This window comes from Ceratotherium simum, chromosome 14 (genome assembly GCF_057802395.1).
Source record: "Ceratotherium simum simum isolate JZ-2026a chromosome 14, ASM5780239v1, whole genome shotgun sequence".
Lineage (NCBI taxonomy): Eukaryota > Metazoa > Chordata > Mammalia > Perissodactyla > Rhinocerotidae > Ceratotherium > Ceratotherium simum.
Window position 1 is genome coordinate 43589307 of NC_141913.1, and position 26826 is coordinate 43616132.

General features: G+C 39.0%; 1 protein-coding gene across 11 annotated transcripts in view; it reads right to left on the minus strand.

The window, feature by feature from the left end:
• The window catches only part of TCF4 (transcription factor 4), a 352006-nt gene that overhangs the window by 157684 nt on the left and 167496 nt on the right, over positions 1–26826 (minus strand). For all 11 annotated transcript variants that reach the window (XM_004422560.3, XM_014781432.2, XM_087439265.1 and 8 more), the window contains one exon: positions 20111–20175. In XM_004422560.3, coding sequence (XP_004422617.1) covers positions 20111–20175 — 65 coding nt within the window. The remainder of the gene's footprint in view (positions 1–20110; positions 20176–26826) is intronic.

Below are 26826 nucleotides of genomic sequence, written 5' to 3' on the forward strand. Positions count from 1 at the left end.
TGCTGACAACTTTGACTAATATTGGCCTAGGTGAGAATAGTTCCAGCTTGGAAATTGGCAAAGACCCTTGACCTTCTTTTGAAGGACATATTTGGCATTTCTGACTCAATGTAACTGGAGTAATCCTAGAAAGAAAAATGTGATAAAGCCAAGGAGTGGAAGTTGTTAAACTAGTTTCAGAATATTCCTTCTAAAAGAGGACGTATTAGCATTTATTTCTCTCCTTCTTCAAAGGGGCATTAAGTGCACAGTTTGGGAGGGTGAGTTTTGTCCATAAATTGCCTTCCTAAGGCAATTCGGATTCTTCAAAGTGATTGAAAAGGACATTCACAGCATTAGTCAGCAATGAAGTAAAGAAGTCACTTAGCCTTTCTTAGTAAAAAAATCTTGCTTCCTCCTCTTAGAATTGTGTTTCATCAAACATAAGATGCCACTGAATGTAAGACACATCATTATGTATTTCCCACCAAGAAAGAAAAAAAAAGTTGCCAATTAAATTGGCACATCATAAATTTCTGAGATGTTAAAATGATGAAAAAAGTATCTTAGAATCCACTGAATATTGCAGCATAAGGCTCTGACAGAGCACTCCCAGCATCTTGGACAAAACCATCTTCCAAGAGGAACAGACTATGCAAGAGAGTCATGAGCCCCTTTTGACTCAACCCTTTCTCTCCACCCTCATCACCTTCATGAAACTTCTTTTTTTTAAGGGAAATCATTTATCATTTACATGAAACAGAAATTAAGAAGAAAATAGTTAACAGAGGCTAAGTGTATATTTCTTGAATACTTTCTATATTTCATATTCTCTTCAAGGACAAAGAGTTGCTGCATTATATGTGTTCTTTTGGAAATGTGTCAAATATTTCTAAACTGTCTAAAGGCTACCAGTGGATATTCTCTTTCTTCATTCCCTATTCTGATAGTCACAGATACCAGGAGCTAGATGGGATCTCATAAACCATTAAGGCCAAGCCTTCATTTTGCAGAGGTAGAAACCAAGCCTTAAAAAAGGTGTTACTTAGACCTAGAGGCAGGACAAGAACTCAGTTATCTGACCCCCCGTCTAGGAGCTGCTAGATTCTGAACATTCTGGTCAATGATTCCTATCTTAGTCTATAAAGGATAACTTAGAAGAAGAGTCTTTCTTGTCTACTTGTCTGAATTTTCTCCAACTAGTGTAATGATGCTACCTTTCTCTAACACTATCCCCCAAATGGGACCACATTTGTATAGCCCTAGAGTATAGAGAGTCTGAAATAAATTACTCAGGGTTTCTCAGATCTTCCTTTCTCACCCAGGTTCAGTGACAAAGGCTTGTTAAGTTGATATAATGAATGAGGAGAACTACGTACAGCAAAGAAAGAGTAAAAGTAATGTATTCAATATTCCCACACAGTCCTTTTCTAAACAAATTTTTTTAAATGAATGCAATGAAATATTTTCCTCCTGTTAAACTTAAGATACCACTAAATCATTTCCAAATGTAGGAAGCAGCCCCAATGTGACCCAATCTAAACCAAGCCCTGCATGACTACAGGTTGTACCAGCCCTAATAGATGCTCAAATAAATAGAGCTTCATTGGAGGACACTATGATGTGGCAAAGAATTAAACATTCAAACTCTCATGCTGAAATTTGTGTGATAATTTCAATGACTCCCCAACACAGAAGTCCAGATTGATATCTCCAGTTTATAGGAAATGTCCTAGAGAGGCGGTCCATGTTTCTGTAGGGTTAGCCATACATTCCATGAAATACAGAGGCTATGATCTCAGGAAGATTCTGGAACCTGCTCCAAACAGGGCAGTGTCAGGCTTGGCTGGGAAAGAAAAAGAGCAACATCTCATCCAAAGCCACATGTATCCCAAGCACTACCGTTGTTACACAAGCCAAATGGCACACCAGAAGACACTGATGACGAGACCCTAGGAGTGAGATATGCCCCTGCTTCTGTCTAACCCCACGATGAAGCACTGGGTCTATCCTGAAGACGAACTTCTCATCCTATTCCACATACTCAGATCAACTGAAACCCCATGCCAGTTACACCAAGCTATTTTACCCCCTACTAGCCTGATTTCTCATGAAACTGAATCTTATGTCTTCCTCTCCCTAAATGGATTTGTGGTCACCTCAAAAACAGACCTTTTTTTTTTTGCCAAAATAACCCAAACCAAGATGGTCCATGGGTTAATAGCGTTTTCCAAGCTCTTCAATTATGCTGCCTTCTGAATCTGAGGGCTGGCAGGCAGGGCAACCCTGTCAGAGCTGCAGAGAGCTGTGCAGATGTCTCTGTTGTGTTCAGTCAAACCGAAAAGGAGAAAAAATGGCCCTCTCACAACAGACAGCTGTCAATTAGATGGCACGCTCACACTCGGTAGGCCAATGAACAGCAACGGAGGTGACAAGTGCTTGGCTAATCAGCTTGCCTATAAAATCACAGCCCCTCCCAGCTCTGCTCACACCAGCACATGAAGTAACAGCATGTGCAGTCTTTAACTGTCCTGTCCTCAGTCTGTGTGAGTGTGTCTCTCTCACTCACTCACCTCGGTGCTATCAGTACCGTTATGAAGGCTCTGGTCAATATAATATGTGTAGAAACAAAAATCAGACTACAGGAACCTGCAAAACAATAGGGAAAGAAATCCCTGCAGAAAAATGATCCCAAAGGAAACACAGTGCTATACTAACCTATTCACAGCTGGTTCACAGTGAAACTGAATTACAGTGACACCCATTATAGGTTACTAGAAATAGGTATCAGAAAAGAAGAGGCAAAATGGGCCACCTGGCCTTTCCCCCATCCTCCATCTTGTCTTTTGCCCCTCTAGCCACCAGGGGGCAATTTGGGGCCAGATACTTGGAGAGGAGGCTGAAATTCTGAGCTTTAACAAATATTTAAATATTAGAAGCAGGGATGGTGGTGGAGTGAATCTGGAAGTAGCGATGAAGGCAGAAACTCAAAGGATCTGAAGAGTGGAAAAGTGAGCTCCCCAAATCTTATGCTGATTTTCTTAATTAGCTAACGCTTAAGCTCAAAGATACCCCCTCCAAACTAATAATTAAACACTAAACTCACTAAGGAACCACCTTATGAGCCTGACAGGGATTTTTACCCACTGATTGTAAAAATCTCCTTCCCTCTCTCTCTCCCTCCCTGCCTCCCCCTCCCTCTCTTTTACTTCTCTTTGGTTTCTAAGAGAACAGCTGGTGGGAAACAGAGGAATCAGGAAGAAAAACAAGGGGAGATAACCAAAGTGGATATAGAGTCAAATTTGTGGCCGTCCACCTGCAGTGTAGAAGTTGAAACAGCAGAAGTCTGCTGATAAAGATGAATTTTAGCAAAATACAGCCTCATTGAGATTGACCCCAATGTAGCAGACATCTTCCATAGCCACCCTGACCACTTCTATTCAACTCTTCTTCTCCAGCTACCCTAAACAAGAGTCCGGGCTGCCTGCCATGCCTAAAATACTACCCCCAAAGATTTTTATAAAATATTTTTTAAAAGATCATTGAAGATTTGTGAAAAGAAGAAGTGGCAAGAGTAGATATTGGGGATGAGTGTCCTTCATCTTTTGGGAGTCAGAGAAAAAGTCAGAATTCAAAGCTTTTCCAGCTCTGCTCCAGCTCTCATAGCCTTGAAGGTACCCACAGTTGTCAAAGCCCCAAGAGAAAAGGCAGTCAGACCATCACTGCAGGGAGCCCAAGTTGCAGAATGACCACATGGCCACTGCCTTCTAGCTCATCCCTAGAAGACAAAGCTGTCTTTCTCTGAGAGAAGTATAAGCAGCAGCCATTCAATCACTGTCTGCATTCATGACTAACGAGCCGGAGCAGTGCCAGGGCAGAGCCTGAGACCAGTCACTGTCTCTCCAACACCAACATCTATACCTCATCAGTCAAACCAGGACAGCAGGCCCTGCCTTTTGCCAGCTGCCAGGTATCTCAAGAAGCATAGTGGGTCCCCATCCAGGGAATCCCCATGGCAGGGTTGAATGACCAGGTCACCAGGATGCCAAGCTAATCGCTGAGTTCCTAAGGGCTTGGGACTCTTCTGTTCCCTCCTCTGCCCATTCTCTTTTAAAGCTGTATTATCATCCACATAGACCCTATTCATTGACATCAAAATACACCAACGTCACACAGCCTTGGACACTCAGATCATTTCAAACTCTTCACCACTGTTCCAGCCAATGTTAAAATGGGCACCTTCTGATTGAAAGCTTTTTCCCTCCTACAAATTCTTTCCTAAGCAGAAAAATCCAAGAAGCACAGTCACCATAATTTCTTGGTTGAAAGTCAATTTGCAATGTGTAATTTTATAGTTTTCCCCAAGTCTCATCAGACTATTTCTAATATTGAATGCAGCTTATTATTTTCGGTTAAAAAAGCAATGCTTACTGTAAAAAAAAAAAAAATCAAACAATACAGGAGTATGCCAAAGAAAAAGAAAAAGTATTTCGTACACATATGAAAACCAAAGAGGTCATTCCAGGCAAGCCCAGTTGTTCCCCACGCACAACTTCAGAGAAGAGACAGGAGCAGCTCCTGGGACTGCTACGTCACTCCCCTATCTCTTTCACCAGCTGGATCTCTCTTTCACCAGTGAAAAACTGGGAGGGTCCAGCCCTCTGTCATGCAGTCTCCACTGTCCCATGAATGTTCCTGGGGAGATGGGGATACGAGGGATGCTTGGAGCAGCGAGAGTAGTCACTTCTCAAAGGCTAAGGGGACACTGGTTTGCCACCTTGTACACTTTAGAGCCTCTGATACCCTGGTACCATTTTTATGCTAGAACAGAAGAGGGAAGGAGGCAATCATTTCCATGGGGGATGAAGTTATGATTAAGAAAAATCCTGGGCTATAGAAGTATTAGGACTGGAGGGAGCTTTGACCACATATTTGTCCCTCTCGAGTGAAAGTCCAGTTCAGGTTCTCATGGAATCCTGCCTTTGTTGCTCCAAGGCTTTCTTATGTGTGTGAGAGGAAGACTGGCAACAGATATTAGCTCAGGGCCAATCTTTCTCTTTTTGCTTGAGAAAAATGGTCCCTGAGCTAACATCTGTGCCAGTCTTCCTCTACTTTGTATATGGGACGCCGCCACAGCATGGCTTGATGAGCAGTGTATAAGTCCGAGCCTGGGATCCGAACCCATGAACCCCGGGCTGCCAAAGTGGAGCACGCAAACTTAACCACTACGCCCCTGGGCCGGCCCCTCTCTGAGGCTTTTTATTTCTAAGTTTATTCCATATTTTCTTTCTCTCGAGAACATGGTATGTGTGTGAGCTCTCGCTTGTGGCAAATGCACCTTCTAGGAATCACATCTATCAAAACTAGAGTATTGACTGTCCTGCTCGCCTGGCTCACTGTTGGGTTCTGACCAGAACAATGGAGGCCTTATCAGTTCTCTGGGTGCTGAAGATAGTCAAGGCTCTCTCCAGTCCCATTAGGGCCGCCTGACACCCTATCCTGCACACTTGCTTCTTAGTTATTGTAAAGCTTTTATATATTTAGGGAGTTTTTCCATCAAAATATTCTGGAATGGCTAGAGGCTCAGACACATTAATGATATCTGCACACATGTGCTTTTTATCCAAGTTCACAGCTCCTGGTCACTGAGGGTAAACAGTATTATCAGTGATTATTATGGATTTAGTCAAGTATATTTTATTCCTGTCATTTATGAGCACTTGTGTTGGCTGGTATTTACAATGTCGGGATTCTGTCACTTTGGCAACCTTCTGAGACAACATTTTTCCAGTGTTACAGTGACATTTCAAAAACTCAGTATTTACAAGCAAACGACACCCTCTGGCTCTGTGACAGTACAATTCAGTGGTAGCTGAACAAAGGGACACTAGTTTAGAAATTTCTTCAGGATATATTTCCAGCTGCTACTGCCTATTACTTCACGGTCTAGGGTGGCTCTGTGTTCTTCGGAAGAATGAGACCACAAAGACATCAGGGAAAAATTTCATTGTTACTTGCTATTGGAATTTTAACTGTATTGTGTGGGTCCATACGAGTGAGGTCTGCTGTGTGATGCTGACAAGTCTCTTAATGTCTCTGAGCCTTAGTATCCCATTTGCTACAAAGTGGCATTGGGTGCCAGGAGACATTTTGGTCCTGTCTGGCTCTAACATTCTATCTTTAAGAATTTCAATATTATAAACAAAAGCTAAACTCATTAAATTTTTTTTCAGGTCATACCTCAAGGTTACAAGAAAAAGAATCACAGAGGAAACATGAAGAAGCAAATCATGATCTGCTCAACACATCCACATCTTCCCTGTTCCTAGCCTCCCTCTGCCAAGAAGATGTACCAGGGAGAGTGAAGGAGGCTGAAACCTGGGGGACAAGACACGGCTGGTATTACACTTCACTCCTGAGTTTCAAGGCCTTTCTACTGTCAGGTGGGCCATGGTCCTTTCACCAATACATGCTCCTTTCACCAGTGGGATGGAGAGTTACTACACTGACAGGTACAGATAATGTAGGAAATATACACCATAGTGTATGTAATTTGTACTTACTTATAGGAAACATTCAAAATATTCCGTTTTTTGGCTCCCTAGAGACAATGCTCTTGATATACAGATTGCTAGGTTCATCACACCCTCTTTAGAAATGCAGTCTTAGTGACAGAAAGTGGTCCCAGTGCAGTAAGCTGGATGACGTCTAAGTTAACGGTGAGAATAGAAATGGAACTATCTATGAGAAGACTCTGTGAGTTACTTGCTATGAGAAAAAGCTTCACCAATTTTATCCAGGGAAAAAGAAACAATAAATAAAATGGTAAATCTGGAGCCAAAGGATTTTGTCCCTTAGTCCCATCTCTGCCACTTAGTACTAATGATGACAAAAGCACTCTGAGTCTCCGTTTCATTATCAATAAAAGGGGATCAAAAATAGTTCCTACCTCACTGGGGTCACTGGCATGATTAATGTAAGACAAAAAATTTGCATGAGAGTGCTTAAATGAAGTTATCTGCTCACATATAATGTGTTACTATTGGTTGGTTCACTATTCATTCACTCATCCATCCACTGACTCTTGAGCACTTACTGAGTGTCCCCTGTTAGGCACTGGGGACAGAGATGACAGGCCTCGTCCTTAGCTTTCTCTGGCTGTAGAGACTGTGACAACTGTTAGAAGAGAGAAGTGCACCAGACGCTACCTGAGCACAGAAGAGAAGCACCCAGTTCTGGTCATTATGAGGGTCCCTGGAAGAAATTGATGCATGAACTGAATCTTGGACAAAGACTCTGAGTTACCTGGTAGAACAAACATAAGAGGAGGAGAAGGGGAGGCAGGATGAAGATATTCCAGGCCAATGGAAGGGCTCTTCTAAAGACAGAGAGAACCATAAAAGAACCCTGAAGGGAACTACAAGCAGCTCAGTATGGCTGGAACAGGAGATGTGAGTGGTGAGTGTGAAGGACAAGGCTGCATGGCCAGACAGGAGCCAAGCTACCAAGAGCCTGTACATCATGCCAACGATGAGGCCCCAGAGCCATGGGGGGATGCTAAGCAAGGGCATAAAAGCATCTGGGTTTTGTGGAGACAATCACTCCAGCAGCAGTGAGAAAGATGCATGTGGGCCAGCCCCGTGGCTCAGCGGTTAAGTGCGCGCCCTCCGCTGCTGGCGGCCCGGGTTCAGATCCCAGGTGCGCACCGACGCCACCACTTCTCCGGCCATGCTGAGGCCGCGTCCCACATACAGCAACTAGAAGGATACACAGCTATGACATACAACTATCTACTGGGGCTTTGGGGGAAAAATAAATAAAAAAAAAAAAAAAAAAAAAGATGCATGTGAGGGAGAAGGTGAGGATGGATGAGAAGTAGAGAGGTGGTGACTGGGTGTGTGGAGGGTGGGGCAGATTTATTGGTACAAGAAGCAGAATTGACAAGATCTGAAAACTGAGGGATTATGGGGATGACAGAGACGCAATAGTCTCAATGGTGGGTGGGGGGTCAGTCACCAAGCCAAAGGACACAAATGGAAGGACTAATCCTGAGAGGAAGTTCAATCAATAAAATTCAAGGTAAAAGCACAACATCTTGGGTGAATTATCTATTTTTCTCCCCTCACATATTCCTCGTAATTGTCAAATTTTACTCTAGCCCCTCGAAAAATATATCCAAATAGATGTAAGAATATGAATTTGAAAAGTTATGTGTCAGAGCCTCAAATTAGGTGACTATACTCTTAACTCAAGCCCTCTTCCAAGATGTGAGTAATATCATGATCATTGAGGGGGCGGGGGTGGGGGGGCACGGGGTAGTAATTCATAATAAATATTTACTGAACACCCAAATGAAGGTTTGGTGGAATATATTATTGTTGAATGTTCTAGAATGTTCCAGTTGCTGGCTGAGGTTCTACAGGGCTGATTTAGGATGTCTACATTCTGTTTCTAAAGCAATACCTATAAATATCCAGAGCAAAAATAAAATTATTTGCACCAGGTGACTAAGGGAGACATAGTGAAGGGAACTCCATAGGAGCCTTTAATCTTGGCATCTGTGAGTTTCTGAAGACACACTATGAAATTTTAGAGGATAGTACAGTTATCTAGGATTTAATGAGATGAAAATCTGCTTTGCAATGAAATATGAAATAAAGACAATCTGGAGTCCAAGAACTGTTAGGGTATATGTGTTACCTGCAAAAAAGAGTAGAGAACAAGTTCTCCTAGAAATAAATCAAAGAATAATCCCTTGCCCCTTACACAAAGCCCAAACTTGAATATTCTTTCCGTTGACAAAATGGCACCCAGGACGTGCACCCTGAAAACAAACACAAGCAAATCTTACTTGGTAGCTAAGAGGGAGCAGGATTGAGAGGAATAGGTCCCTATTAGTGACTTCTCTTTGGTTGAGACAGTTTAATGGCAGAGAAGCAGAAAGACTCCTTGAGGGACGATGTCAGAGGAGTAGCAGCTGTTGACTTTCTTCTTTGCCACATGTCACTGTCCATAGCAACTCTTTTACCCCCACTGATGTTGTGTCGTACCAGTCACTCCACACATGACAGTTCTGAGTTGCAGAGCTCAGTGTGACAAACAGACGTCACAGTTCAAAAGTACTGGTAATAGATATTTCCATTGGAGTGAATCACATCCAAGGGAAGAAAGTTCAGTTAATGGGGCTTCAAGGGAGTGGTATGCCTGAACTAAATTGTATTCCTCAACTTGTGCATGAGTTTTGTTCAAAAAGTTTGTTTTGAATTCATAATGTATTTTTCTATTAAAAAAACATATATAACAAAGTTGAAATCCTTGTAAGATCTTGAATTCTGATTCTCTTGGGGTTTTGGATCCTAGTTGTAAGCAATGACCTTACCTAGAACTCAGCCTTTCATCCCCACTAAACCTTGAATCCCTATGAACCATAAGTGGGACAAAAAACATTCTAGCAGATCACAGACTGAGTGTAATCTCACAGGTCCAGGCAACCAAATGACCACTAGTTTTAATCAACATTCTTATCAAAAAAGCAAATTCATCATTTAACTATTTTTAATATTACTTTTAATCCTGACTGGTGGTCCATAATGCCACTTGATTTTCTACCTTCTCCACAGCAACTATCACTTAATATTTATCTGTGACTTAATCCTATGAAACGATCCACTTTTCAACTGTCATCAGACGATCTATTTTCTGAGTCTATGCTCACTTTAGGCACAGGGATCCATTTCTCATTCCCTCAGTCCATTCACACATAGTCCTCTTGAATAGCACAAAACATTCTTTCTTCTAAGAAACTAGGTAATGAAGAAACTTCATATTCTCCCAAAAGGGTAATATGTCTCCTTCTTATACACAGAGTGAACATCTTGCGTTTGGATATTTCCATGATAATATGAAGCAAATTTACAAACTCTTGTTTCTTGGTTAAATCACTGTCATAGTGGCATGATTAACTCACTCTGAATAACTATATAGACACCCTATACACCTTAAGTGAGAATAAGGTTAAGCTCAGAAACATTTTTATTTCACTGAATATTCTACTATTATTCCTACTTTGCATAGAAATTATTTTATAGACATTCATTATTGACCCAATCTTCAACAAAATGTAAGTGTGGAAATAAGGGATTTAATCCAATGGGAATCCAGCTGTATATGCTTTGTATGACCCATTAACTCCTTCTCTCTTCATATTATTTCATATTCTGACCACATATAATGTGGTCATATATAATTATTTCATATAATGACCACATGGATCTCAAAGAAGCTTGTAAAAATCTCCATCAAAGCATAAGATTTTGATCTTGATTTTACAACCTTTATGTCTATTTAATAATTACTTAAGAGTTAAAGCTGCTTGCTAGGTCCTTTCCTTTTGACTGTGTTTATCCTGTGTTTCTTGTAGCCAGACTCTCAATGTTTCCTTCCTTTATACAGCTTGCATGGTATTTTTTTTCAATGGAAAGATGAGGGGAGAAGAAAATGAAAGGGGAGACTAGATGAAAGTGACATCATCAAAGTATGAGAAAAGCAAGCTACTTGGCTAAATAAAAATAACATATTTAATGATTTGTAATATAAGAATAAAATGAACTCACTGGGTCTCAGGAGATCTGCAATATGATCTTTGCAAAAGGTAGCTTGCCAACTTAATTGAGGTAGGAGTTATTCAATTTTTTTACAGGTATAGCTTTCAATAAAACTACATATGCCTATAATACTGAAATGGCAGATGTGTCTCGATTATTAGAGGTGGGCTCAAGGGAATACATACAATGGATCTTGAAATCTGTAAGCAGCTGTTGGGGGGGGGTGCTGAGATGATGGGGGAGGGCATTGCACCACACACACATGTTCCTTAAGTGCAGCAATGTTTTGTTATTTTACTGCAGGTGTATTACAGAGATGAAATTTAATAACTTACTGTATACAATACCAATAAAACCGAAAAGATTCAGTGCCCTGCTGTTCATTATCGTGGTACAAATGAGCTTAGATTATTCTGTGTGCATGCACGGTCAATTTCTGACACACAGAGACCCCCACAACTAGAGCTCTAGAGGATGGTCACTGCTTGAAAACCTCAATGACGTTCTTCTTTAATTACTTTCTTGTCATTGCACCAAATTCACATAAACATGGCTTTGACGTGGGTGGAAAATAAGATATATCTGGCATTCCTTAAAATGTCAAAGCCTTCACCGGAAGATGTCTCTTGAAAGGAGCGGTTAACGGAATCAAGGGATATATAGATTTCATTAAGTACCATAAGAATATAACAGTGATAATATACTCTATGCAACAAAATCTGGGGAAATGCCAGGCTAAAGATGCTATCCCACCAAAATCTGACTTCTCCCTTTATTAAGTACAAGAAATGTCTGACAAAAGTAAGTGCCATACTATGAAAAAACATTTGCGTGCTAGAACTGCTAACGCAAGTGGAACTATGTATTCTTGCTGGTTTTCTTCCCCCAAGAAATTACTTCTGTTAGATAATAAATAACACACTGAATGTAAAAGGTCCATGCTTTAGGAAGCTCAATGTAGTTTATCTGTGAGGGAAAGCCTATGTAAAGAAATCCACATGAACATCCAGAACACACACACAATGTTTCAAAAGATGGGGTTCTTCAATTCTAAGCAGGTCACCGCTACCAGGCACAGCAGCAGACTCAATATCTGTTCTTTTCTAAAGTACTTATTTCTAAAAAAGATTATGGGGTTTATTGGTATCTTGAAGTGTTACCACTATCTTAACTTGGGGTTTCAGTTTTGAGAGTTTCAGGAGACATTTCCTTAAAGATGGAACTATATCAAGCATGATCGTAGACAAAAGAATAAATATTTCTGCCATTTCATATTAAAAAGTTTTCCTGACACTGAACTGTGAGTATATTGCCTTCCTTATGGAAAGAAGCCATAGGGCTATGCTGGTTTTTACATGATGGGCAGGTATACTTCAACATTAAATTGTATCAAGTACACCTGTGTTAAATCAATTGGTTGTTTAGTCATTAATTGATTTTCCCCTTTCTCTTTACTATCAAAAATATAAAGATGAATTGTAGTCCTAATTGCTAGTAGTTATTTTTAAAAAATGCCTGAATACTTTTCATAAGAAAAGAAAAGTTAATCCCAAGATTCTGTTGAAATTTCAATTTGGATACCAAGACTCAATTTCTTTGGTGTCTCATAAATCATCTCAAAGCAATGTCAATGGTTTTTTATGCACTAGCTGTACTGAACTGTTGTATAAAACTTGACTATGCTTCAAACACATATTTGTCATTTCATATATTTCACAAATGAGTTAAATACCATAATTGAAAAATTATTGGGTCACATTTAAGAGCCTGCTAAAGGTATTGTTTCAGAATTTCACTCTATGTAGTTCTGTATTTTTGGAACAATAATTTGATCTATGATGAATCCAAATTTGTGTAGTAGCAAACCACATTCTGCCTGCATTGCACAAAAAAGCAAGGCCCAAATATAATCTATACATTTTTAAGAAACTGTTCATGCTGTTGCTAAAATATGAATTGGCATATTCTACCCCAGCCTTTTCACAGGAACTTTCATTGGTTTTAATGAAATTGCACATGCTAATTCTGAGGATGTTACAGATTAGATTATTCATATATACACATGTGGTTTATTTTTTTAAAAAGTCTGGGCAGTCAGGAGCAGTGTGACCCACCCTCCTCTACATCTCCCCCCACCAACTGTGTTCAGAGTTCTAGTCCACCCTGAACAGAACTGAATGAAGCTACTCTGTCCTAGGCACCATGTTAGGCCCGGATTCTCCAGTGGGCCTGGAATCTCCCCCAAATAGCTTTCCAAACGGGCTCTAATATAGACTTCTGAGCCTAGAAACCTCATCATGTGCTTGAGCAGCAGGGAACCTAAGCTGGAAAAGCGCTGGCTTTAAAATTAGATGCTTTAGAAGTCAAAGCCTGGCTCTTAAACTTACTTGGGGTGTGATCTTGGGTCTACTTGCTTTACTTCTCTGAGCATCATTTTCTTCATTATTAAATGAGGATAATAGTAATTACCTGGAGGTTTATATTGGCAGCTAATATTAATTTCCAAGGGTTCCTCTAGATTGAGCCCAGGCTAACCGTTAGAAATTCACTCATTTTGACATTTGCTCATCAGCCACGTCTGGGTTGTGAAAGGACTGGGGCAGGGACTAGATCTGCTATCTCAATGATCCTTGATAGAGCAATTTCATTGAGCATCATAGCAACCCACTAGTCAGTCGGTCAGCTACTGATGGTCAACCTTGTGAGACCTTTAACAGTAATTACTAGAATGCAGAGGGGCAATATGAGAATCTAGAGAAACTCCAGCGCTTAAGGCAAGATCAATCTAACAGCTGGGGGGCAGAGATTGTCACGGTTGCAAATTTCAGCCAAAGAGTTTAGTTTGCAAGGAAATATACGTATAATTATCTCCTTCCTCCTGCAGTTAAAAGCTTTTCTGACCATTATCCTGAGCCATAACTATTTTTCTTATCAATATACCTTAAGAGATTTGAAGGATACTTTAATGCTTCCAGTATCGGCCAGGTAAGGGACCATATTGAATACAAGGATTATTAATATTATACTTTGTATACGTAGGAAGCACTCAAATTGACAGTGCTAAAATGAACGATGAAAGAAAGCTCTTCACAGAAGAACATCAGCTATAAGCGTACAAGGAATGAGGGAGTAAAAAAAAAAAAAATCGCAAGTTTGAAAACTTCTGATTCAGGAAAGCATCATCAACGCACGCTAAAACTATCAGGTCGAAACAGGGATGTTTGCCCGGTGTTAAAGTATCAACACAAAGATTAACTGCTAATTGCAAAGGGAGAAAGGTTTCTTTACAATGGAGAGACCTGAGGGTCTCCACTTTTACCAAGTGATTAAAGTTAGCATCACCAACAGCAACATAACTTGACATTCTATGCCTCCAGACAGAGTGCAGTATGAAGCACATAGCATCATCTATGAAATACTCAGGCCCAAAAATGTTGAGCTTCCATCTGAATAAGTCTTTAGACCTAATTTTCAATTTGTAGGCAAGACAAGTGACAGAGGAGCAAATTAAACAGCACCACAAAGAAATAATCTGAAAATTCTAGAAGGGGAGATATTTTTCAAGACAACTGGCCTGATCTCTTTAAGGTTAGTATTTTTTTTTTTTAAAAACTACAGGAACTGCTCTAGTTTAAAAGAAATTATAAAGAGACATAGAAAACAAATACCAGCATAAATGCAACGCCTGAAAAGAAAAAAAAAGCTATTGAAGACATTTTCATGGGGACAACTGAAGAAATTTATATACAGATTGGGTATTAGATTAGGAGACTATTGTTAATTTCTTTAGGGGTGATAATAATATTTTAGTTAAAAAAGCAGTATTCTTAATTTTAAGAGATACACGATGAAAAATCTAATTAGATCTGCCACTTAAAATAGTTCATTGAAAAATATATATATTTATACATATACACACTTGAAGCAAATATAACAAATATTAACAACTGTTTAATCTATGTGGTGGGTATATGGTACATTTTATTATTTTTTCAACTTTTCTGAGTATTTACAAATTTACACTATATAAAATTAATAATTTTTTTTTAAAACTAAATGAATGGAACTTGGTTCTCTCCTTTAATATCCAGAAAGCTGCTGATGGGGACTGAAGGGAGGATATGCACGAGCTTCCCTTTGTTTTTTTCCCAGGTTCCTAACACATCACTAGAGGGCGAATAAATATTTGTTACTCAATGCAGTGGAAGAATGCTCCATTCCCCCCTTTGGTGACTGCTGGGTGGCTACTGGGAGAGGGGTGTACATATAGTAATGCCCCCAAACAAACAAGCCGCTGCTCCCAAAAACCAGTGCTCAGGGCAGAGCCGCAATGGCATCCATACTGCAAACTCCAGCCCTGTGATGTCGGAATCCATCGTGATTTTAAATATTCTGTCCCACTGTCCACATTGGCACATTCAAAAAGGACAGGCCTGGATTCTGACCTTTGGTTTCAATAACACACCCACCAGAAACACAGAACACTTACAATTCTCTCATCTTCTCCTTTGGAATGCATAGGCCTAGGACCGTGAGCCCACTGGGCTAGTACTGAGCCCCTTGAAAGTGAGTGATGAGTGACTCTCCATAATATGACCTCTGTGTCATTCCAGGGTCTGCACAGTACCTTAGAAGGAAGGGCTTCCCAAGGAATTTCTTTGAGAGAGTATGATTTTCTGCTTTTCACAGGCATGAAAACGATGCTCACTATACTGTTCTCATACATTGCTGTTCAGACTTGACTCTCTCAAAATGATTCCTAAAAGTGATGCTGGGGAAATAAACATTAGGTCGCCACAATCCTCACCCTGCTAGGCACAGAGTACACACAGTGCAAGATAAAGCTGACCTGGCCCCTGCCCTCCAGGAGTTTTCAGAATCTTGGTGGAAATCAGCATTCGACAAACATAAATAATGGCAAATTCAAAAAGAACTCTGAAGGGAAAGCAGAGTGCTTAGGCATAGTCCATGGATGGAAGCAGTTCCCAGGAAGAACGCATAGGACCTGGACTGAATTACTGCATGCTATGAACAAACATTTAAGCATAATGTCAAAAAAAAAACCCAAAATGTATTTCTGCTTACACAAGACCTAAATAGCCACGTTTACAAGAGACAAAGGATTTCAAATCTTTTTTGCTTATATTCTATTTTGACTTGAGATAAGAAAAACTTAGCGCCAGAAGTTTTAGAATTAAGTAATTTGTAATTGTCTGTATCAAAAATAAAATAATTAAAAGAAAAAAATCAACTCTTACATGTGTAATTCATTTCAGAACCAACTACATGTTTAATTTCAATGAATCTAAAATGACTATGTTTATGAGCCAACTAAATTATATAGAGAGAAGACTCATTTCCTCTATGGTTCAAAGTTTCTGGAATTTAACAAAGGTATCCGAGATTAGCTCTAATTCTTAGATGCCGTCGGTTTTAAGATCTAAACATCAAATAACTTTATCAGCATAGTCCTATTTGATTACTTGCTGAGAAAGAAAAAGAATGTGGATGAGGTTAAAGCCTTGGACTTCACTAGAGAAAACAAGATATGGGCTGGGACAGTCAGTTGTGGAATTTTGTATAAAGATTTCAAAGCATCTTACTGATTTTCAGAATGTCACTAATTTTCATTGCCTTTTAAGTGAAGTACATATGCAATATATTTCCATGCCTTGAATAGTCAAATTAAGGCAAGAAGTCTAAAAGCTTTTTCAAGGTCACTGAAAATACTAGATTTTGAACACAAGTCTTTAAAATAGCATATATTCCTATAGAACATTCTAGAAAATCATCAAACCTAGCTGCACATTAGAATCACCTAGGGAGTAGTCAGAAACACAAAAGCCCAACTCATAAGGTTCTAATTTAATTGGTCTCAGACAGGGCCCAGCTTTCCATATATTAGACACACACACACACACACACACACACACACACACCCCTTACCCAGGAGATACTAATAATGAAACCATTGCTTGAGACTTGGGCTATATCCCAGAAGGAAAAGACAAACAATTCCTGATAATCAATGCTGAACTTCCATTTAAGGGGAAAACTTCTGCCTTAATAACAATCATTTGTGTTGACATCATCATCTCATTCAAAAACAGAAGATCTCGGCAAGACAAAAAAAAAAAAAGTTTGCAATTGCCAAACATCCTATTCAAAGCAGCAAGAGGCCAAAAGCAGATGACATTTTTTCCCTTTTGTCACCTGCAGTGATGGCCGGTATTAGCTACTGGTTATCGTATTAAGGTTGGACTATCTTGCGAAAAACTTCATTTCCGCTCATTTTCATTTCTGTCAGACTTTCCATTATAAATTTTATTTTCTCTGCCAGTAAAAGTAGTATGAGGTTGCAATTTGGCAAGAACATTTTAAGCCTGGGTGTGATTTCCGTACCCCAATTTGATTTAAATTAGTTTTGCCATATTTAGTGAGAACTAAAAAAAGTCCGTTTGGCCGCTTTGGTTTATTGGTTCATTTTCTATACAATTTCGAAAGTCTGAAAAAGTCACCATATTTATTTCTGATAATTTATGTGGAAATGAATTAATGAATTCATATTATCCCATTACTTTTTTTTTTTTAATAAGAACAACTTAATTGATAACAAAGAACCTGCGGGCTTTTATTTTTCGGCTAAAATATCCACTTTTTAAAAACCCACGACTATGACTATTATTATTAAATCCTCAAGAGAAAACTAATGGAAATATATATATATTTTTTTTTAACCTGATGCATTTTTGAAACAACGTACATTTCAAACTAATAATTTATTTCTCCAGGACAGTGTTTTCCTACCTGTTGCTTACCACTGCTATTTCTCCATATGAAACGAAAGGCTATTGGGACTGGGATAAGCATGTTCACATGTAACAGTGCTCATCCCTTTGTGTCCACAGGATACATTGTTATAATATGATAAAGCAGCTTTTGGAGCTCCTTAGTACATATGATCTAAAGGTTTTCCATCCAGCATCTCCATAGTGTAGTAAACAAGAGAAAACAAAAGCTTCCCCTCCATGAGAGTCACTCACCTCGCCACACAGTGGGGAATCATTTCAGCTGTGATCTGCTATTTAGACTTGAAACCCAAGATACCGAAAATTTGCCTTTCTTTTTGGTTTCCATAGCTGGTGTTGGAGACAGGGATTCAAAAAAACAATTCGGCACAAGAGAAACTCATTCACTGGAAGACACACTGTGGTCTCTTGTATTCTCAAATTTCACAGAAAGCAGAAAATCATAACATGTACACTTTTCATCTCCAGCCGTCCCTATTTCCTTAATCAGGGAATTTCCAAAATTTCATTCTTTTATTTATCCTTAAGTGATCACACTGTTTGTGGATACTGCTGAGACCATGCTAAGCACAGAGACAGTCGGTTCTTGCAAGACTCACAATCAGGAAGCAGAAATAAGAAAGAAAGAATCTCCCCACTCCACATCTATAATATGAAGACTGTTTAAGAAAAGCATATGCAGTCATACTTCTACACACAACAGAATTTTCCTGGACAGGAACGTCTCCACATGAACCTCCCAAGGCCCAGAAATGCAGCCATCACATGCCAGTCCGTCCACCTCTACTCCACCCTCTGCCCCTTTCCACTTCTCACCTTGTGTCTGCCAAAAAAATTAACTTCAGTTTCACCCGAGGGAAGTATTTCCCACAAACCGAGGGAGGGTCTGTGTCCCTGCACATACACAGACAGACTCACGAGGGCTGGATGATGCCTTCCCAAGTTAAGGGGCCTCGCGCTTACTCAGCAGAGGAAATCTTTGTGTCTGTGAGGAATCACGCCAATTCCCATTAGCGAGAAAGGATACAGGGGCGAGGAAGCCTATTCTCTCATTGACCAGAAAAAGAGGCCCAGCGAAAACAGAGACCTCTGCCATGACCATCTGCAAAAAGGAAGGATGTTGTCAACTTTCTTCTCCCCAAAACTCTAATGACCTCTGCCTTGACCCTCCGAAACCAGATACACAGGAACAGGCTCTTCTGCAGGAATTGAGAGCTTTACACCAGAGACTCGGCACTAAGAGGCTTGTCGCCCAGGCTATCTACCCCGAACACTTGCACTCACATTCCAAAGATGTTTCCGTTGCGCTGGAATGGCTGTAAATTTCTTTCCTGCAGAATATTCTTTCCAAACAAACTGCCGTGAACTGCACTCTGCAGCTTGTGCAGCAGGAGTCCTTAACTGAGCACCGTCTACCTCATTGCAACAAACCTTTTAGATGCCGGAGAGCACTGACTCGGTGGCTGGGCCAAAGGAGTGACTTTAAAAATGCAAATATATCCAGAGGAAAAAAAAAAAAAACCAAAACTCTGCCAGAATTCCACCTTTCGTGATAGATGACTGACATGTAAACGGAACATCCTCCATAGGCTCTATTTAATTACTAAAACTGTTTGCTTATATTTTTCAATTACTAAAACTGTTTTGCTTACATTATTAAACACCTTGTTTAAAAAAATTCAAAATGGATTTTTTTCCCCTATCATTAAAGAAGATGAGAGGGGTTAAGAAGAAGCATTCCCTTTCCAGCATAAAAAGAACATACATTCTGTTTGAGAGAATAATAAAACAGTAGAAAGCTTTGAATACTAAAGAAGATTATTAAATTCTATCAAGAGTTTTCCAATGTAAGAAACCAATGCGCTTACAAAAAGAAAGTCTAAATCTTAAAAAAAAAAGAAAAGAGTTAAACATATGATTAATACCGATATTGAAATTAAAAAGAAAACAAATATAAAAACTCAATTGTCTTGAAACAAAGCTTGCACTTTGGTTATCGATAGTATTTTTAGAACTGTGCTTTCTCTGGAGAGTTAAATGTATGCAAATGAGAGTGCACAGAGACACAAACACACACATGCTATACCTTTGTATTACACTGGCATTTTATTATTTAATTAAAGTACTCTTATTTTTCTAGCTCACGCATACTTCCCTTGAGACGGCTTTGCTGTTAGCCTGCTGGCCTTGACTTCCAGCCAAAAACAATTCAGAAACAAAAAGGGACAACAAATCATATTTTCACAGACATTTTCATCCCTCAATACAACCCTGTTTTCACACAACATCATACAGCCCCTATGAAAACTATAATTTAGGGCGATAGCCACCCGAACTCAGGGTCTGACACATGGCTGCACGAAGTATTTCCAGAGTCAGAAATTCTTAAGTTCCTAATTGCAAATAAACTCTTTTGATAGAACCACTTTAAGCGACATCGCTGGTTTGCAAACAGTGCCACTGATCTAGGCTGATGGATTAAAAAATAAAAACAAGCCAGTGAATGCAGTTCTGATACGGCAAGGATCTAAAGATGAGGTGTTTATTACTTCCAAGCTCTGAGTTATTCCATTACTTGTTAAAAGACAGAGGCATCGGCAGACTTGCAGTGCATCTTAGAGTCACAGTCTAAAATGCATAATCTAATCTACAAGACAAACTGAGTTACCAGATTAGGTTAATTCCCTCAACCCTTCCCCAAGCGAGATTCTCACTTACCTGGTGGCAACCCTGTAAGTTTGATTCTCTCCCATAAGATGAGTAAGAGCCCCTTTCTGTTTTACCTGCCGAGAGAAACAACAAAGAAGTGTAAATTGTGTTTTTCTTGTAAAAAAAAGTCTCCTCCAGGTAACAGACATCTACTTCTCTTCCCCGATGTTTACATACGTAAAGTAGGCACTACTGGCAATGTATGCAAGCAAGAGAGAGAAGAACACTTCCTCACTCTGGCTATGATAAACTGGAAAAAAATATCCTTCATTCCTATTCTTAGCCAAACTGCTCCACACTTCCAAAAACTGTCATTCCAATGGCCTCCACTTTCTCTAACAAACAAATTGTCATTCCTTATTTTCACTTTCTTTCTCTCTCACAAAATTTAAACAATTTCATTTTTATTTACACAGCAGGCAAATTATCTATGTAATGACCCCAGCCTAGTAATTCCCATTGATTATATTGACACTTAATGGTGAGGCCAAAGCTAATCAATCAAGGCTCTCCAGATGGTGAATACAGCAAAGAAGCTATTCAAAATTCTGAAACTCTCTCTCTCTTTTTTTAAAAACTCTCTTTCCCAGGAGTAAATCCCATCATGATCAAGATGATGATGGAATGTACATTTGGGAAAAAGGGTTTTTGAAAAATTGCCCACTCTGAACACAAGTTCAGATTCTACCAGGAGACCCAGCAGAACAAGCAATAATGGAATGTCAATGTCTTGTTCCAATTCTAACAATCCAATTTTTGTCTATTTTATACTGCTCTACAGAGAGCTATAGAGCCTCTGATGCTATTTGGCGACATCTAAGGATAAAATACAGGCTGCTCATTTGTTTCTTTTAAAAGTATGTTTAGGCTTAATAATCGGCAAGGAAGACAATGAGGCCACATTACAAGAGATCTAAACAGTAGAATTTAGCTGGTGACATATGAAGAGTTGTCACAGAAAATCGATCATACTCGAACATTAAAGAGATCTAGTGACACAGCCAAGTGCCCAGAACACGAACCCCACCCCACCCAAGCCTGAAGGATACTTCTTTTTCAAAACTAGAGCTTAAGGTACTTTGTACTTTACATCCAGGACTATACTCTTCTGTTTTTCCAATGAGAAAATTCGAAACTAGTATTTTGAGTGGCTGAATGAATATCCTTATAAAGTTTACAACCCCGAAGTTTTTCCCTCTCACCATGAGTTAACATAAATGTTAAAGGTAACCACAGTCATTTTTTATCTTTTAGTTCAATGACAATGCTAGTAGAGTATGCCTTCCCGACACCACGTGAAGAAGATATCTTTAATAAATCTTATATCTGGTCAAAAGTATACCTTGCATCTAAGTCACTATATATATATATATATATATATATATATATATATATATATACACACACACACAGTGTATATATATATATACACACACACAGTGTATATATATACACACACACAATGGAAGATGATTTTCAAAGAAAGCCAGACCTGAGTCTTAAAATTAACCCTCTGTCCCCCAGTTTAACTTTTCCACTGACTTCAATGAATCTCAAACTCGGAAAAACACTCCCCCTGTCCCATTTCTGGTATAGCGTTCAGAGCAAAGTAGAAAATCAATGCCCATATCAGTTTCAATTCCAATGAAACAGGAGACCATCTCACAGACTGTCAGCCTTGGGAGATCTAAGAGAATAACTCTCATTGTATGAGGATTTTACATTAAAGAAAAGATGCATTTACTTGTTTCAGAAGTGTAAATGGTCACACAAACATACTTACTCTTCTGTGTAAGTCAAATGTAATCTACATACACCCTTTAATTTCTCTTTATGAATATTACTAATAGAAAAGACATGACCTTTATGAGACCTCAAATGACTTATGTCCTTCCTTAAGCTCTTGCATCTAAAAAGCTTCAATACAACCACCACATAATCCACTTTGACATAATATTCACTTGTTTAACAACTAGAAAGGCAAGTAAAGAGGTAGGTAGTAGGCAAATAGATAGACAGAAAAATAGATAAAGTACAATTTACTCTGACTGCCTAGGAAATTGAACATCTAGTGCCCCGTTTTGGTAATTTCTAAATATTGGATTGTAACGTACAGTTTGAAGGAAGAAAGGTTATCTAGTTTTTTCTCTAGAAGGAATTACTGAAGCTATCCCCTATAGGATTTTACCACCTGGCAGTATTTCCCACCTCAACCCCAGCACAGAGACCTGGAGAGAAGAATTTTCCTGCTAGGGTTTGTCTTAATTCACATACATAAGTTGGGGCAATTCCTTCCATTATTTTAAAGCTAGAAGGTCAGTGCACATAGTAAGGATGAGGGAGAGAGAGAGAGAAAGAGACAGAAAATATGAATGAAAATAAATGGGAGACAGAGGACAGCAGAAAGGAGAGAAAGAGAGGGAGAGCAGAATGGAAGGAGCAAGGAGGTAGGAAGGGAGAAGAGGAGGACGGAGAGATGAGAAGAATATGAATTCACGCTGCGCAGAGTCCCCAAAGTACTCTTGGCTACACGGACCCAGCATTCTTTACTATCATATCAGATACAGACTGCTTAATCTTAATTTTGCTTGTTAAAAAATATTTATCCAGATACAAAAATAAACCCACTGCAAATTACAAGTTGTCAGGGTTAAAAATCTACTCCTGTTTGTGTGGGGGAGGATAAGAGACCAGCATAGACATGAATCATTCTCAGTAATTTGAGTGTTTCCATGACATCAATGGGCACCCGTCCAGGACTCTGTCGAAGTCTGCGAGGTACCAGAGAGGCAGCGCGGCCAGCAGGAGGCTGGGAGGTGCACTTTTTTTTTTTTTTTTTAGGATTATGCTCCTTGTAAAGATTTCATCTGTACCATCCACTTTTACCATCAAATAGATCGCTCCAGAGATCATGAGCAAACACATTTCATTCTGATAGTGTAAGCCTTTAACTTTATTACATCTTTTTGTTCCCAAATTCAACCATAAATCTGCCCTCAGAGCCCAAACCCCTGTTTGGGAGCAAAATAATCAGGGATTGTGGATAAACCCAAGCACCTTCTCAAACATACTGTATCTATTCCCATCATCTTCTAATGACAAAAAGCAGCCATTTTACAAGGACATCTCAGTTTCTAGGAAAAAAAAATCTATCTTTTGTGTAAATTGTCCATTAAAAATTAGGTATGGTCTTGATGTTGATTTTCTGCTTAAAATTCGCTGGAACATTTGTTTCAGATAATAAAATTTTCAAGAGCATTGATAACATGTTTGAGTAGGATTCTTAAGTAACTATCTGTGCTCATGAACACAAAAGCTCCTAAATATCTGCGTTTACTCTATGTCAGGCATGGATTTCTGTCCCTTATACCAACTGGCTGGCACGGACAGCTTCTTTCCTCCTTGCTCCATTCTTCGCCACCCACCTCCCCCCATCCCCACAACCACAACGAAGCTTTGAAAGAGCGAAAGATCCTATTTTTCCAATATTTAAAAGAGATAGCAGTGATGAACAAACCCGGTGCGTTCACTGCGGAATTTTCGAGACAACCCTCCAGTACTAGAATGCGACAGCCGCTGCGGATATTTTTTGGCACAAAGACAATGGTGGCAGTGCCAAGCCCCATGGCTAAAACTACTCAAAAGAGGCATAAGGGTAGCATTAATCGCTCAAGTCTTTTACTGCATGGAGTACTGTTGTCCATATTTTAAAAACTAAAAGTACCCGTTAGTAACATTTGTCGTATGCCCATAAGGGGGGGGGGGGGTGTTCTGAAATGTATACCAGAAACAAATCTTGTCAGGCATTTGATTCATTTTTATACCTAAAAGGACCAAATGTTAAATTTTGCTGCTGGTGACGATTTGCCGTGCATGAAACGAATGATATGACCTAATGGCGTACACTGAAGGCTGAATGAAAGCTAGAGAGAGGATTTCATAAACTAAGTCGACATATTGGCTAAACAACTTTCTTCTGCAAAAATGATGTATACAAGGAACATGTAATACTATGTCACAATTTTTTAAATTAAACAAGAAAAATGCTGTAAATGAGCAGACACAACATCCGTCAATCAATCCTTCTAGAGACAAAGGAGATCAACACGCAGCCCCTTCTGTAGAACAAGTCGACATCTACAGTGAGCAAACAATCCGTAAAGTCAACACGTGTTTTGTCCAAATTGAACCTGTGAGCTGCTAAAAACCTATATTTAAATTTGATTATTAAAAATGACACCAACTGACAATCAATAAAGGATTCACTTTCTTCTTCTCTTGCCCTAGAAAAACTAATCGGAGCAGAAAATATAAGCTACTTCCAATTTTTTTTAAGGCCAATATTTTTGCTGATAATTCAATAATTCTTCATCTTGCTGCCACCCCCCCCAAGAAGGATATGGAAAAAAACGTTTTTTATTTGGAGGCAGTATGGTTAACAAATGTCTATATAATTCTAAATTTAATACTTTCATATTCTTATATAATTTTCCATTTGACTTCTAATTTTTCTTCCAATATATCCATGGTACTCTATTGTAAGGGAATGCCAAGTGAATTGGATGAGAATGAAAATATTAGATGAAGGAAACAACGGTTTCATAAGTCCATTCATTCACAGCGATACATCTAAGAAGCATCACCTTTGGTAGACTGCTACATCTGGACAGTTCTAATCCACATGGAAAAAGCGAGAGACAGACAAGAATAACTTAGCAATAACATGATTTCTGAAGATAAGCTGTAACATAGAAGATTCCACTGGTGGTTGACCAGTAGGGTAATAAGCTCATGTTTGGGTTTCTAGCCTTGCATTCCTAAAAGGCCACTTTTAGAATTATATATAAATGGTAGGTATTTCACCTACCACTGAAAAAGATGCACCTATACAGTGGAACATATCATGCCATGAAAAATCTTGATAAATTATCTGATGCTGCAGGACGATATCAAGCAAGGCTGTTTCACTGTTAATTCTCATTCTGGGAACTGAAAAATGAGCCTTTTGTTTTCTGCCATTAGACTAGGGAACTCATCATAACTATGTTCCAGTCAGAATAAATCTCTGTCCCCCTCCCCAATCCCAAACCACCCCTGGTTACCCTATTAAATGTTTTTTTTTTGCATATTGAAAAGACTGTTTCATTAAACAATGACTGGAATTTTTGGTGGTTCTGAAAATACACATGAGGTTATTGTTTACAGTCCTTTCATCTTTCCCATGCCTGCCTTTTCCTCCCTTGGCCAAACAAGACAAGCTGAGTCTATTACCCAGTATGCAAAGGGCTTTGCCGATTGATTTATTCAATCTGCACAACAACCCCTTGAGGCAGATAATGTAAATACCATTTTACAGATGAGGAAACTGAGAAACAGAAAATTGCCCAAGGTCACACAGGTAGTAAGAGACAGAGCCAGGATTCAAACCCTGGCAGTTTTATTCCAAAGGCTGTGCTCTCAGCACTATGCTGTGCTGCTGGTATTTAAACTCTGAATAAAAAAAAAAAAAATCTATAAATAAGCTAAAAGCCCAACCCTGAAGACTCAAATCCCAGAGCTCAAAACACTCATGAATTTGATATGAAATTAATGAAAGTGTCTTATAGGTGGTGATCATTTAACTTTACATGGTGTTTTATTCCTAAAAGGCCTCTAGGTACTTTATAGCTGTGCAAATGATGTATACCAGAACCAGGGATGTCCTACAATAAGCTACAACCACCTCTGCGTTAACTTGAAGCAACTAATCAACAAAAACATGGCAGCAGACTGCATTTCTACACATTCTCTATGTGAAGAATAGGACTGTGTATTAAAATGCACAGAGAAGAGTGAAAGTAAAAATATAATTATAATAGAGGACCACAGCGTCGCTCACGAGGGTCTTCTGTGGCATAGTAACCCCACAAGAGGCTCCAAAAAACAAAAGGGAAGCAAACAAAAGGGCCTAAGAAATGTTACAAGCCATCTATATCCCTCCCCCAGAAATTTACATTGTTATCTTAGCATGTTAAATCCTCTGAGAAGTCATGCAAGTGAAGACATTTAATACAATATTTCCTCAACTTGAATACACATAGCTGCCCTCATCTTTTTTGTCTATTAATACAAATCCTGAGGGACTTTAGCAACTACTATTATAAAAAACAACACAAACAATATATTGGGTTAATACATGTTAATAATTTTCTATCAAATAAATAATGTAAGTTCAAAAATCGAATTTTACTTTTATTTAAATTGATCTAAAAACATTTTTGACTATTTTGTGATGTTTCTATGCAGATACACCTTTGGTGTTCTCATTAGTTGGTCAACTTTAATCATCCCTGATCCTAGTTTGGAGGTGAGCGTCTGAATTTGCAAGAAATCAGAAGTTGACATTATTCTTCTGATTTCTGAAATTCAGAGATGAGCACTGGTTCTCCCCGACAGAAACTTACGCTAACAGAACAACTCTGTCTTCAACCACAGGCATTAAAAATTCCACATTTAAAATAAATTTCATGCTAAAAGAATTAAAACTCAATTCCAGCTGATAAACTCCTTCTTCCTAAATTGAGAACAGAAAGAAAAATGGGGAAAAAGTTGATGAGGCATTTAGGTTTTGCAAAGGATAACAGGAAATAGTGAGCTAGCCATTTTTCCGGAAAAGACTAGCATTAGCCCTCTCTTTCACTGATGTGCTTAAGTCATAAAAATAGAATACTCAGTAATGATCTATA